Source organism: Oreochromis niloticus, linkage group LG7, assembly GCF_001858045.2.
Source record: "Oreochromis niloticus isolate F11D_XX linkage group LG7, O_niloticus_UMD_NMBU, whole genome shotgun sequence".
In the NCBI taxonomy this organism is placed as follows: Eukaryota; Metazoa; Chordata; class Actinopteri; order Cichliformes; family Cichlidae; genus Oreochromis; species Oreochromis niloticus.
Window position 1 is genome coordinate 46,603,677 of NC_031972.2, and position 13,735 is coordinate 46,617,411.

At 38.7% G+C, this 13,735-nt stretch overlaps 1 protein-coding gene across 9 annotated transcripts in view; it reads right to left on the reverse strand.

Annotated features, from left to right (window-relative positions):
• Window positions 1-13,735, reverse strand: part of kcnq1.2 (potassium voltage-gated channel, KQT-like subfamily, member 1.2) — a 163,551-nt gene that overhangs the window by 131,598 nt on the left and 18,218 nt on the right. For all 9 annotated transcript variants that reach the window (XM_013270547.3, XM_003443831.5, XM_005451039.4 and 6 more), the window contains exons 4-11: window positions 11,211-11,337; window positions 10,947-11,025; window positions 10,764-10,860; window positions 7,699-7,839; window positions 5,424-5,534; window positions 5,014-5,109; window positions 3,754-3,876; window positions 1,879-2,044 (exon numbers count right to left, since the gene is read on the reverse strand). In XM_013270547.3, the coding sequence (XP_013126001.1) occupies window positions 1,879-2,044; window positions 3,754-3,876; window positions 5,014-5,109; window positions 5,424-5,534; window positions 7,699-7,839; window positions 10,764-10,860; window positions 10,947-11,025; window positions 11,211-11,337 (940 nt within the window). The remainder of the gene's footprint in view (window positions 1-1,878; window positions 2,045-3,753; window positions 3,877-5,013; window positions 5,110-5,423; window positions 5,535-7,698; window positions 7,840-10,763; window positions 10,861-10,946; window positions 11,026-11,210; window positions 11,338-13,735) is intronic.

Sequence of the window (13,735 nt, forward strand, 5' to 3'; positions counted from 1 at the left end):
ATGTGAAAAGAAGGAACTAGTGCTGCTGATAAACCTCTTCCTATAATGACTGTAGCGCATATATGTATATATTCACGTATCTACTCTATCTCCTCCTTGACGGGTAGGCAAATCTAAACGAAACTTTACACAAACACCGTCACATATTCAGTGATTTTTAGCATCTAGATGTTTTGTTTTGTTTTTTAAAGATTTACAATAAATCCAAACTGTTTCGAGCTTCTTCCCTGCGAATGTAATGTTACGTTCTCCAATGTTTCACGTCACGTTAAACGTACAGTGCATAAATTCAAAATTTGTATCGCGATGGAATTTTGTTCAAGTCACCACAACATAAAGATTTTTTTTTTTTTAAAGCACAACAGGCCTGGCATAAACCACCCACATGTTAGGTCGCTAGCTAGCTAACGGTCACATTTTATCAGAATCACAATAATTTAATAATCCCTAATGAAATTTTGAAATTTGGTTTATGAACTGAGAGCACCAAATTGTTATCTTTTGGAAGCAAGAGGCTCTAGAAGACACAATATGATGATGATGATGATGATGATGATGACCACTACTTTTTAGCGCTACCAATACAAAGCTTCACAAAAATGAACAATGAGATGACTGTTATTCTGATTTAACATGTTCTCTTCTCATGCAGAGTGTAATGACTTACTAGCTGGCCACAAATGTTGGATTGACTGCCGCTCAGCTCTCATTCCTCATGATGTGCATTGCTTTTATGGCAACTCTACTTAAGATAAGCATAAACCTTTAGGCTACAGGCTGCTTCCTGCATCATGCATCTTCATGAAAATGTTGGTCCAGGGACAAAATTGAAGCTGACCAATCACATTGTTGTGATATAGTTTTGTCTAATTTGCAATGTGGTTGGAAAAGGGGAAAAAAAACAACTTTTGTTTTTATAAACCTCTTTTCTGGAACAAATAGTAAACATTTTAAGTGTTTTATTTATTAATTTATACAATATAATAAATATATTATCAAGTTAGGTTTGCTGTTGGTGAAATTTAGGTTACTCATATTAGTTTGATTGTTTTTAAAAGCATTAGCTAACTTATTGGCTACATGTTAATTAAATATATTCTAAACGCTCAGACAACATCACTGGCTAGTTGTAATGCTGACCCTGAATTATCATCATTATGATGACATAGGAGCAACAGCAACATGGCAATATCAGATTGCATTCATTTGCATGCAACATTTTATTTACAATATTTATTATCACAGCTATTCAAACTAAGCTGGACCACGCCAACAGTTAATAGCTCTAAATTACCTTAAGTCTCATAAATAATAACAGTCTTCATGGAGTTATTTTGGCCACTTGAAAGTCCTGAAATCACTTTGCAATTCTCAGCACACATCATTTCATCAAACAAAATTGCATTAAGGAGAGCTTTATTATTGCATTTGTCCACATTATCAAATGTTCTCTACATGACTCAACTTTATACCAAGTTGGCTGCGGAGCAAATATAGCTTCACAAGATATTAAATGTAATTCTTCTAAACACCTTCTCAGAACAGCAGTCTAAGGTGTTAGGCTTAAAACAAAAATTCCCTTGTAAAGAGATCAAAAACTGAGTCAGTCTGATCAAAGAGTAATCAAAACAAGGCGCTGAGTCTTCACGTGTTATCTTAGCTAGCTCACAGATTTTAGACCGATTTCTTGGAAGAAAAACATTTTACAGAGGTTGGCCATTTTTCTTAGAAAAACCTTGCTGCACAGAGTGAAGATCAAATTCAGCACATCAAAAATTAGGGAGTGACAATAACCCGTGACGTCTATTTGAAATGACTTGTAAATTTGTCAGTGCACATCACAGTAACACAAGAGACGTGGTCCTCTAAGTATATTACCTTCCACAGTTCCCCTTGGCTCTTCACGGAAAAACGAGACGTCCTTCTTCTCCTCAGAGTCATCAATATGATCATAGGTGATCTGGGGAATCGACACAGCTCTCTCTGAACCGACACCCATAGAACCATTTCCTCGGCACTTCGTCCTCCTCTTGTTCAACTTTTTCTAACAGACAGAAGAGAACAAGCAGGAGATGAGAAAGAAACCATGATAACTGCATTTCTAAAAAGTATTAAAAGAATTGCAACAGTTTTGACATGTGGTTCACGCTGTATGCTGAAATGCTTTTTCGACAATGGACCAAAATAATGCCACGGAAATAATGTCATCAACACAGCCTTATATTTAAGCCATTGTTGTTATGCATCATTGCCCTAATTAATTCTTTCTTGGCAGCTGATTCTTGGGTACAAATGAGATAAGTGATACCTGTTTAATCACAGTTGAGAGGAGTAATAGCTATATTTTATGTGAGTCAGTGAGTTTGTGAGCACCTAATTGGTGCCCAAGTCCATTCCACAGACCAACTGACCCACATCAACATTATTGACATGGCCTTTTATACAAACTAAATTATTTGGACTCAGTGCATCAGAATTTGGCATTTCCCAAGTAGCCAACAGTTGAATCCAAATGTTTGAAGCAGTCATTAGGAGAGCGGGAAGCTTTGTTGGGTGTTGAAAGACTAAAGAGAAAAAAAAGAGAAGACAAACCGTAAAGAGAATGTGCAGCTAACAGCAGGGTTAAGATATAGAAATCTAAAGTAACGGACACGACAAGGAGAGTGAGAGGGGAAAAAACTGTTAGCAAGAAAATGAAAAAAAACAACAACAAAAAACAGAAAGGTGAAAATTCTCAGAGAGAGGAGACAGGAAGAGCAGGGATGAAAAAGGAAAAGAGCAAAATAAAGTGTGCTCAACAGGGAGATGGAGAAAAAAAAGCAGGGATCTTGAAAGAGAGAAAGGGGAGAGGGAGGAAAGAGAGAGAAGAAAGTCACATGCTGAAACAGAAAAGAGCGGAAGAAGCCTTCATTCTCCCGAATGCATGTGGGTTCAATGCTACACAAAGATTTTTTTGTTGTTGTTCTACTAGACAAAGGTTTACTCCCATGAGAAAGGCGGTGGTGACATCATCTCAACTGACTGAGTCTTTGTCCAGGAGAGACAAAGGCCTCGAGTCATCCTGGTGGAGTCAGGCCTTTAAGGGGAAAAGGGGCTGTTGTGTGTGTGTCTGTGTGTATTTGTGTTTTGTGCGCATTGTGTCCTTACATGTGTGTGTATGTTTGTGGGAACTCGGCCTCCCCTTTTATTCTGTACGGCTTTTGGAGCAATATAGCTAATATTGTTGCAGAAGGTGAACTACACAAGGAGACAATGGAGTGTGGGCCACACGTATGCAAATCAGGGCATCGCAGTCTAACGGCTTTTTCCAACTGCACTGTCAGCAAGTACAGTCCATATGCTGGCATTTTGAGTTCAAAGGGTTAAATTGTTATGTCAAAAAAACCCCTAATTTTTGAGAAAGAAAAAAAATTCTTATCAGAATTCCAAAGTGAGACAAGGCCACACAGGAATGATCAAACACACCGTCACGATATTTTCAGGGTGGGGTTCGCAGCCTGTTTTGTATAGATCAAAGTCAAGAGACACAATACGCAATTGATAAGAAAGAAAAGGATTCAGATGTGAGGGGGAAAAGGTCAGGCTGGATTCAAAGCAGGACATCACAAGACTGGTACCTTTTTCCCCCCACAAAGACATACTTAGCGTTTAAAGGCCTGCCTTAAATGCCTTTTGAGAAAAGCAAATCAATCACAACGGAAAAATCTACATAACTATTCAACAGCTTTGGCTTCAGTAAAAGTAAGCGATTACCGAAAAGTTCCGTTTCCTTCTGTCAGATTCTGCGGCAGCAACGCCCTCTGGAGTCAGGACGTACATTTTCCACGTAGCTGCAGAGCCGTTTGGTTTCTCCGCTGCATAGCACCTCCACAGTGTCTAAGAAAGGCGATACAGGACAAACCACAGACGTGTTGGTCGGTGAAATATTTCTGTAAAACTGAATTACATTTAAAATACCCCAGCCTATGGATGGAAAACTCTCCATTATATTCATGATCATATGGTCTGAAATTAATTTTAAAAAGCATAAATAGAGAGGTTATGCAAACACCTCAGCTATAAATACTTCATTAGCTATACTTGCCTTATCCTATTCAGCAAAAATGTATACTTCTTTTTTAAAAGTCACTTCAGTCACTATTTGTAACATTTTTAGTCTTTACTTTTTAGTGTTTGTAATGTTGGTCTCACTAGGTTTTATCCAGGGCCACCACTGGCCTGTTGTCCTGTGCAGTTTGAGGAATCTGGCTATAGAGGCTCGTGGAGATTAATCCCACAGCTGTTGGGCAGGTTCCACCCTGGACAGGCCAACGGGCCTTTGCAGTGCTAGCAAAGGCCTTGACTGAAGCTAACTGGCATCTATTGTGAATAAGCTTTAACTGAACAATGTTATTTTCCTTTATGCTGTTTTTATTAATGGTATCAGGGCTTAAATTTAAAGGAGTGTATATTTAATTTCATCTGTGTTTGCCAGGTACAGAGGACATTTGTCTTCCACTAAATCACTGTATCTGACCCAGTTTGTAATGATTTGATTATGCAAAACTTGAGTACATGTACTGATTATTTTGTCATTTTTTTAATCATGTAAATTAATTTTTGTCTTATAGCATAAAACATATGATCATTTCAAAATTCCTTTTGGGGGCATTTATCCTTTTTCTTTTTACAACAGGAAAGGCGGGAAAGAGAACAAAGAAACAACATGGAGGAAACAACCCGATGTGGCATCAAACCCAGGCTCCTGCAATAACCTGTCAACATACGTGTTGCCCAGGCAACTTAAAGAAAAGCTTAATTTCTTAGAAGTGTAATCAAAACATTCTCAATTCAGTTTCAATTTTATTTGTATAGCATTACATCATAACAACAGTCGCCTTAAGACGCTTTATAGCGTAAGATAAAGACCCTGCAAATATTCTGCACAAACATTGATACATTCTGTGCTTTCCAGTATTTGTTTGCTTTTTACAAAAGAAAAATGCATTTCTAACACTGAGAGTTAGGACTTACCTGGATAAGGGCAACTGCAGCAGGGATCTGTCTGTTGAAGTGTTTCTGCCTCTGCTTCTGTTGGACTTTCAGGGCAAAACCTGAACCCAGGATACCCTGATCAAAGAGAAATACATTTGACTTTTTTACTGTCCAGACTCCAAGAATATGAAAAAGTGAACTTTTACTGTAGAATTAAGGAAAGTATATACAGAATCTCCCAGAATAAATAAAACATTTTTTATCATTAGGTTTGCTCAGTATATAGTCTTCAATGACACATCAAAGAGAACAGTGACTAAACTGAAAAAGAGCAAGCTTGAGCCAAACATGTTGTAATAAGCTTTGGTATAAATGAAACATTAAAAGAATGATCTCCTCAAAGCTGAACTCATGGATTTCATATGAATTAAATTGAAAACTTTATTTACAGCAGGTAGAGCGAAGAAGGAGATAGCGAAGACACTGAAGCAGGAGGCGATGGCCTTTCCTATCCAGGTTTGAGGAATTTTGTCTCCATAGCCGATTGTGGTGACAGTGACCTAAAGACAAAGATTGGATGAGGTGCCTCTTATGATATGTAAAGTGTACATAAACTTGCATATGATAAATCTATGGAAGAAAAATCCCACAGTGATCAAAGCCCTTCACCGATGAGGCAAGAAACAAAGAGTGTAATAAATGATATCACACGTTCTGCGGTGTAATTACAGTGTTTAGAGGTTTCAGGGTTAAAGAATAACTGTCAAAGCTTTTAATTCGATAGCTTTGAGGGTTTTTTCTTTGTAGATTTGTAATGAATTCCTATTTCAACATTAAAGATCACACTCTTTTTTTTTAATAAACTGCCAGTGTAATGAAAATGTCAGTCAATGCGGAGCCCTCAAGGCTTTACCCTGCAGTCTATAAGGGGAATTAGACAATAAAGAAAAAGTTCATCAGCCGACCTGGATTTGCTCCACCACTGTCAGTGATGGCTGTGGCATTTGAGGCTCTTGCTTCTCAAAGGAAATAAGATTCCCGACCACTAATCCCCAGTGAGAGTAGGAATTTGCTAGGGTGAGGAGGAAAAACAAATACCTCTTGCATTTGCATGTACACCCATTCTGAAAGCAGAGCCAATTGTGACACATTCAGTGCACACTTTAGCTTACTGTGAGTGCCTGCGGGGTATCGGCGCGTGAGCTGCCGCTGAGCACTAATACAAAGAGGCTGATGTAAGGTGAGATTCTTTAAAGAGCTTTGAGAGCTAAAAAAAAAAAAAGAAGAAGGAGCAGAGGCGGGAAGGGCGGGTGGGTGTATGTTGGGAGTGAGTGGAGTGGTGGGGGATTTAATCCCTCATCCACAAATCCGATGACTAAACAATGTCCTCCTGACATCAGAGCGGACTGGTCTGCTCAAAAACACCCATTTCATTCAGTATGAAGGGTTTAGGGGCAAAAAACACATCATGCCTACAAAAAGGTCCCAGACCTATCACTGAATATATATATGCTTATATGAAGAGTAGTGTGCATTCTATATGTACAGTATGTGTGATCACGCCCAGTTATTTCTACATGTGCACCATCCTGTATCTACAAACAGGCCAGTTTGCCTTCTTATCGCCAGTGAGATTGGCAAAGTCGCTCTTTGAATAAAAGCCATTACCTAACCATCAACTGTAAAAAAAGACAAAGAACAGAGAAGGTGAGGGAGGGAGGTAGAGAAGGGGATATGAATCATGGCATTGGCTTGTCCTCCAGCTGCGCCGTGCACCTGCACATCCGAAAGTGGAAATCATGCCAAGCGAAGGAATACTCTGTGAGAGCGAGAGCTTAGCATGCTCCAATCAGAGCAATCGCATTTCAGCGGACGCATGCACAAGAGCTGAGCAAAAGCTTACTAAACCGGTGAGAAAAGATATCATTACACTCGAGTTTACAGTCTCAGGAAAACAAAAAAGGTGCAAATCCTCGAGCGCGATTCTTTTCTCTTCTCCTTTTTTTGCATTGTGAACAAAGTAACAGAAATAACCGCTTCTACGGAGCAGTTAGAAGCAGCGTGACCTCTCTAACCCTCGTTACATAAAGGTAGCAATCCCGCAATTAAAGTTTTAATTAAGGGAACTGACACTTTATGTTGGTGCTCTAAAAGTTCTTTGAGCCAAAGATCCCAGAGGTGAATGGTTTATTACCCGTCTCTTTGTGGCGTACTGATCCCCTGCACAAGGCTGCCATAGGTTTCTCATTACTCTCCGCTTTCAATTCAAATGTTTAATTAACTGCTCTGGAAACCTGAGCCTCCACACAGAGGAGAATGGGCAAATCCAGCTCCACGCACGAAAAACATAAACACACCTGTCTCTGTGTCAAGTGTTACAGCAACACATGTATACTATCCAATGAGGAGAATAAAAACACAAGGGGGAGAAATAATAAGTCCACCCAGGGTGGTCAGCCATCTCCGTTTCCCAGCTAGGACTCGAGTGGGCATTGTACAGATAATTGGTTTCAGCTCTTTATTGAGAAGAATCTCATTTGACGTGCACGTTTTGTAGCCTTTTAAGTTTGTAAGCGAAATTTGCAAATTCATGTAACATTCAAGGATCCCACTAATATATGCATTTTGAACAATATGTCAAAATGCATATATTAATATATGCCCAGCATCAGTGAGGGACTTTCTTTTGTACAAAGTATTCGTCTTCTCTTTTAGTTGCCTTACCACACCCCACCAGAGGGCATCGGCATAGCTGGAGAAGCCCGTTTTGCCCTCCTCATCTACAGCATCTTTCTCCGCCAGGTAGACAAAGTAGGAGGAAAAGATCAGGCCCAAAAAGCCAATGTACAAGGTGGTAATCAGCTCCTGAAATAAAACAACATTTGACCAAAGATCAGACTATGAAAATCTAATATGGAAGACTTACCATGTTATCAGAACTCCCTCGACTCTGATTGTGCCTCAAGGCAGTTTTTGACTCCACATACAGCTGGAGATCCTTGTGAGTGCCAAAGCTAAATTCTGGGCTGCAAAAAGGTTTAAGATATGCTTTTTTTATGGCATCACATTAAATGCATTCTGACGATCTAGCTCCATCACTTTCAAAAGACATCAGTTTCACAATGACCAGTGAGTCATAGAACCGCTGCTGGCCGACATAAGCAAGTCAGCCTAAACATGTCAGGCTAGTTTACCCCAAATGATTATTTGGGTCTTTTCGGCATACATAAAGAGATCAGTTTCACGTCTCACTATGAGATGAGAGAATTCCTGCACAAACTGGGATTGACATTTTCTGCTCTCAGGCTTCACTAAAGAAATAATAGAGTGGATCATGTACATAGTGCACCTCATTCTCTGAAGAGATCAAACACAATCTTCAATTCAATCCTCCCTGAAACTAAGCTGTCATGATAGGTGACTCAAGTATACGTGGTAAGTTGTACATATTTATGATTAATGTTTCAGTTATTATGTAACGGCCGTAAGTTACCGATTTTAAAGTCACCTAGACACACCATATATGACAAACAATGTGTGGAGTATTAGTTAACCTTTTACTGGGCAAGGAACAATATTTGGTAACTTAAATAAACATCAAAATTGGCCTCCCTGTGACTCATTGTGAGGTTGTAGAACCACACTGACTCATTAATCAACAAAGATCAGGTTATGTGACAGATGGTGACATTATTCCAAAGTTTTCTAAATGTTGAGATACATGTTGTTTGTGTTGGATTTCTAGAAACTAGGGAAATGTATGGCATCATATGCGATCATATGCCTTGTTCACCTTAAACTAGCAAGCGATAGCAAGTCGATTTTTAAACATGCATCAGATGCATGTACTAAGCCATATTTGTGATAATTCTAAAAGAAAAGCCCTATTATATATAGTAAGATTAATAAATATTATGTTGAATTTTGCCACAAATTCATAAATCATCCACTCAGCAATTTAACCCATTTATAGACATTTTCAGAGTAGAAATACTAGAATATGTGATTCTGTTTGTTTTGTGATCTTACAGCAGTTTTTATTAAACTTAAATTGCATATGTTGGTATTCAATTTTATTAAGTTTTATTACTTTTTACTACTATTTATTCTTCTGTTATGGTTTGCTTTGTTTTTGTTTCTATTACTATGTTGTTTCTGTTGTTGTGGTTTTGTTTTTGTTTTTAATTTATTTTATTTTATTTTTCATTTTTTATTTTTTATTTTTTATTTTTTATTTTTTATTTTTTGTTGTTGTTCACGGTGCACTATGTAAAACCGGTTAAAACCAATAAATAAATGTTTTTTTTTAAAAAAGTTTAATTACTGCTAAAATGAATTTAGTGAGTCGATATTTGTAATTTATTTTGTCTTGATTGAATTTTGTATAAGCAAAAAATAAGGGGTACCACCAATAGTTAGAATGCTATTTTTTTACTTCTTGTTATATATTTACAATTTCCATCTCAATATACGAGTTCATGTTTGGAATTTTGATTTATGTTTCAGGGGGGTGTACAGGTCTTTTTGGAGGTGTGGTCCTAAACTTTTGATCAGCTGTAAAACAGCCTGTCTCAATTTCAGCGTTGTTTTTAATAAAATGCATGCTCAAAATAACGTTTTGTCTCACTCTTATTTCTTCTTGTTGCATGTTGAAGCTCTACTTGGAACCTTGTTAAGATCCAACCATGCAAAATGGGATTTTTTTGCCCTCTTTCAAGTGGTCTTAAACTTTTGATCGGGACTGTATTTGGTTTTCAGCAGGTCTAAATGTCACTGCTATGGTTTTCCTTCAAATATGACTGGATAATGACTAATGGAAAATGCACTAATTTCTTTTGCAACTGTCAACTTGGCTTTTCTTTTTTTTTTTAATAAAAGTCAGCCCATCAAGTACCATGCCATAGCACAACCTATACTGGGCCTATATACATTAAAATTAACTTACCAGGAACTGTTGCCTGTGACTATACAGGACTGAACTTGATCTGTACTTGATGTACAGTAATCATCATTTAACATGCACCTGGTTTTTGCCATAGCTTTTTGAGCCTAAACCTATCCCCCTAAAAAACAATGGTAAATAAATCCATAAATATGATTAAATGAAGTGCAAAAATCAGAGATAGCAGTCTGAGCATAGATCCCATCCGCTTCTTCACATTACAAAGTGTTTCCACTAAACAGAGCATATCATTTAATAAGGCGATCATCTGACAACAGGAGATGGCACCAAATCACATTAGGCTCAGTTTGGCTACATCTTAAATGTATTTTTATGATTCTCTGCACACAATCCTCACCGATAAGCCCTTCTCCTCTTATGCATCAAAGAGGTATGAACGTCAGGTTTGACCACAACCTAGGAACTTGGTGTACTTGAAGGATTAAGAAGAGAACATTACATCATCTGACTTCACTGTGTATCGGCCTGAGAAAAAACTAAAACAAGTGTAGCAGAATGAAAAAAAGAGAGAGTACAGCCAACCTTGACAACTTCTTTTCTTCTCCTTATAAAGCCAGGTTTACTCTGATTGTTTTATTCACCTCTGTGCATTGGACTTGTTGTCATAAGCAGTAAATGTTACTGTGAGTACGTCAACTAGCGTGTCTATTGCCCTGTATAAGCACAATTAAGGCCTGTGCATTTACTGTTTCTGCAGTTATACCTTCTGTTGATTGGCCGTTATGTGTTAAAGTGATTCTAAATAATTACATTTAAAATGAATAAATAATAACATACAGGCAGATTTGTGGAGCTAATATATTTAGCTGGATTCTTCTTATCTTACCTGTCGATGAATAAAGACTACAGACCCCAGCAGCCTCCACGTTCCTCCCTGACGGTCCACGTGCAGCATACGCAGGATTTGGAGAAAGCGGATCCCTCTGCAACACACAACATCATCTCAGCTGTTTCATCCCACTATAGCTATGAGCACATGGTAAAATGCAGAAGAAAATCACTGCTCTACCTGATGGCAGATGTTGCGAACACTTGGCCGTTTGACCCCACACCAAGCACAATGATTGAGGCGATGACCACAATTAAATCTGTGAGAAAGACACATTAAAAAAAGAAGGAGAAAAAAAAACCCCACAACCAAATAAGGGCTACAATTATTTTTAGTTTTATACAAAAGTGAAGTCTTGCTGGAATTATCTGAGATGTTCATCTACAAATATACTTTATGGCATGTGTTGTATTAAATGAGAACAAAGGAAAAAGCCAGGTGCACCTATGATTGATATGGGTTTCCTGATAAAGCGGAGGCGTCCTTTGATGCCTGCATATTTGCTGCGGCAGCCTGCCGACCACAGCCGGACCACATACTCCGTGCCAAAGAACAGCACCAACACAATCTCCTGCGGAGAACAATGCAAACACGGATTCAGGGTTACGTTAATCCATTGGTACATAGACTATAACTTTGAAACATATGCAGGATGTGGAAGTAGATACGTTATCTTTTTGTTTTTTTAAATCATTGATGCTTTGCTATGCATTGGCACTAATTTAAAAGCATTAAAGCTATTTTAATCAATCACCAAGATTCACAGCATTGATATGAGTGGGTAATGACAGGTGCATGAGATAGAAGAAGAGAGACACAGAGGTGGTCTAGAAGGACCAAATGAGGCCACCCAGGAGTAAAGATGGAGGTTGACAACACAGCTGATAACAGCTCATACATGAGGCAGGGTCAATAGCTAAGTGATTAAAGCCACAGGATGAAAAACCATTAAGTAAGAAAGCTTTAAAAAAAAAAATCACCAAATAACAACTTCAGTATTAGTTGCAATCATGTGCACCTGCATATCTGCATTGTGTTATTGTGTACTTGTTTCGTAACACATGCACGCAAGTGTGGAGTCATAGATGAATCGGCTTCAACTGACGTGAGATCATTTTCCTGGCCACCGAGTATCCACAATACTCAGCTACCTTACTGTCAGGACCTATGGGCGATGTGGGTGGTCAATTCATTGAGTTCAGTTGCTTAAACTGGCTGCTCCCTGACCACCCCTTGTATGAAACTTAATACCATGAGCCCTGCTGCAATAACCCAGCACCACAAGACTTCAAAACAATGACCTGTCAATCACTCCAGACTCTATCTCGGCTGAAGAAGTGTCGCTCTAATATTAAACAAAAGCCTTTTCTCTTTTCTGTCTTTCTTTTTTTGCTTCTCTAAATTATCTGTTTACTCATTATCGCCACTCGAATATGTTTACAACTTTCATTTTTACGCCTGAGTCGTCCGGCCCCTGGGAATCCTGCGCTTCTCATTCATCCGCATGAATTGCACATTTTCTGTCACTGAGTTAAAGACAAAGAAAGAAGCCGCTAAGGAGGCATAATTGACAGAGACGGGGAGAAATGGTCCAGCAAATCTCTATAACATAGCCTGATAATCAGACTGAATAACCTTTTTGCTTTCACTGCATTCATTCGGTGAAACCAAACAAATCGGAGACGTGGGCAGGCATTCAGATGTCTCTAACCAGTCTGCCTGTTACATCCATTTCAGCTGAACTTTCTCCAGCAAGCTGTAGGAGTTTTTTGTTAGTGTTAGGACAGAAACAGATTATATTCCATGCCCCTGGTGCTTTGTAGTTTTGACAGCAGGTCAGGCTGTATTTTTGCATGCTGGACTACAAAGTTAGTAGTTGCAGGACATCCTGAAAACCAAGTCTTAAACTGTCATTTAATAATGCCTAACACCCAACACAAAACAGCCTACAGAATACCAGTTTATTGAGCTTAGTAATTATGACAGCTAGGTAAAATCTGAAAGTCAAAGGTACGCATGAATTTGGGAAATTTAAAGGGATTAGTCACAATAATGCCATAAAATAGGTCACCCAGATGTTGGGGTATTTTGTACGTGAATCCTAAACTGGCAACTATGTGTTTACTGAAAACAGCTGCCTATTGGTGCAGCGATAATCTCGTCAAGCCAGACAAAGATGAAGCTCATTCAAAGAGCCGCTCGGGAATTACAGTATCACATGAAAATGTGATTAGATCGCTTCATCGTTGCGTCTCACATTGCATGAGAGGCTTATGTATATCAACACAAACTCGTGGGCCCATCAGTTCAAACTGAAAATGCTTTCTCTGAGTTATTTGACATGCCACACATAAGTTTATTATATCAAATGGATTTTTTATTTCTTCTAATTTGCAAATGAATATTGAAATAACCATAACCACATGACAAAATGACACCATGTCAGCAATTTACTCTTGCCAACTGAGTTTGTTCTTTCAGTCTACAAATAACATGTTGCCGTCAGTTGCATAATTGATGTCACTGCTCCCACAAGTGTCATTTAAAGTTTATATATTAGTTTACCAAACCTCTAATTAAATCTCAAATGCATTCTTTAGAAATGTCCTGAATATGTCATTTAGGCCATGACCCAGAGGTCACTCTTTTTCTTTGACCATAAACTCGGGACGTCATGGAGGTTTCTGGTCAGGTGGGGGGAATTTGGAAGTGACGGTGCCCAATAATAGCTCATTAAAATCACCGAGCGCATACGTTCCCCCTGTGCCTCCTGCTTAGCCTGGTCAGCTTTACTTTGGCAGCTGCTTTGAAGGCCAAATATCCTCAAGGACTAATGTCCCCTCTGCCATCCAAAATAAGCAGCTTGTGATTCACGGATGTTAGCTAACCTTGAACTTTCTAAGTATAGTTACTACGACCAGTGTGTGCCACCGTGACACCAGTCTGAGCTTTGCCTCCACACCCGCCCT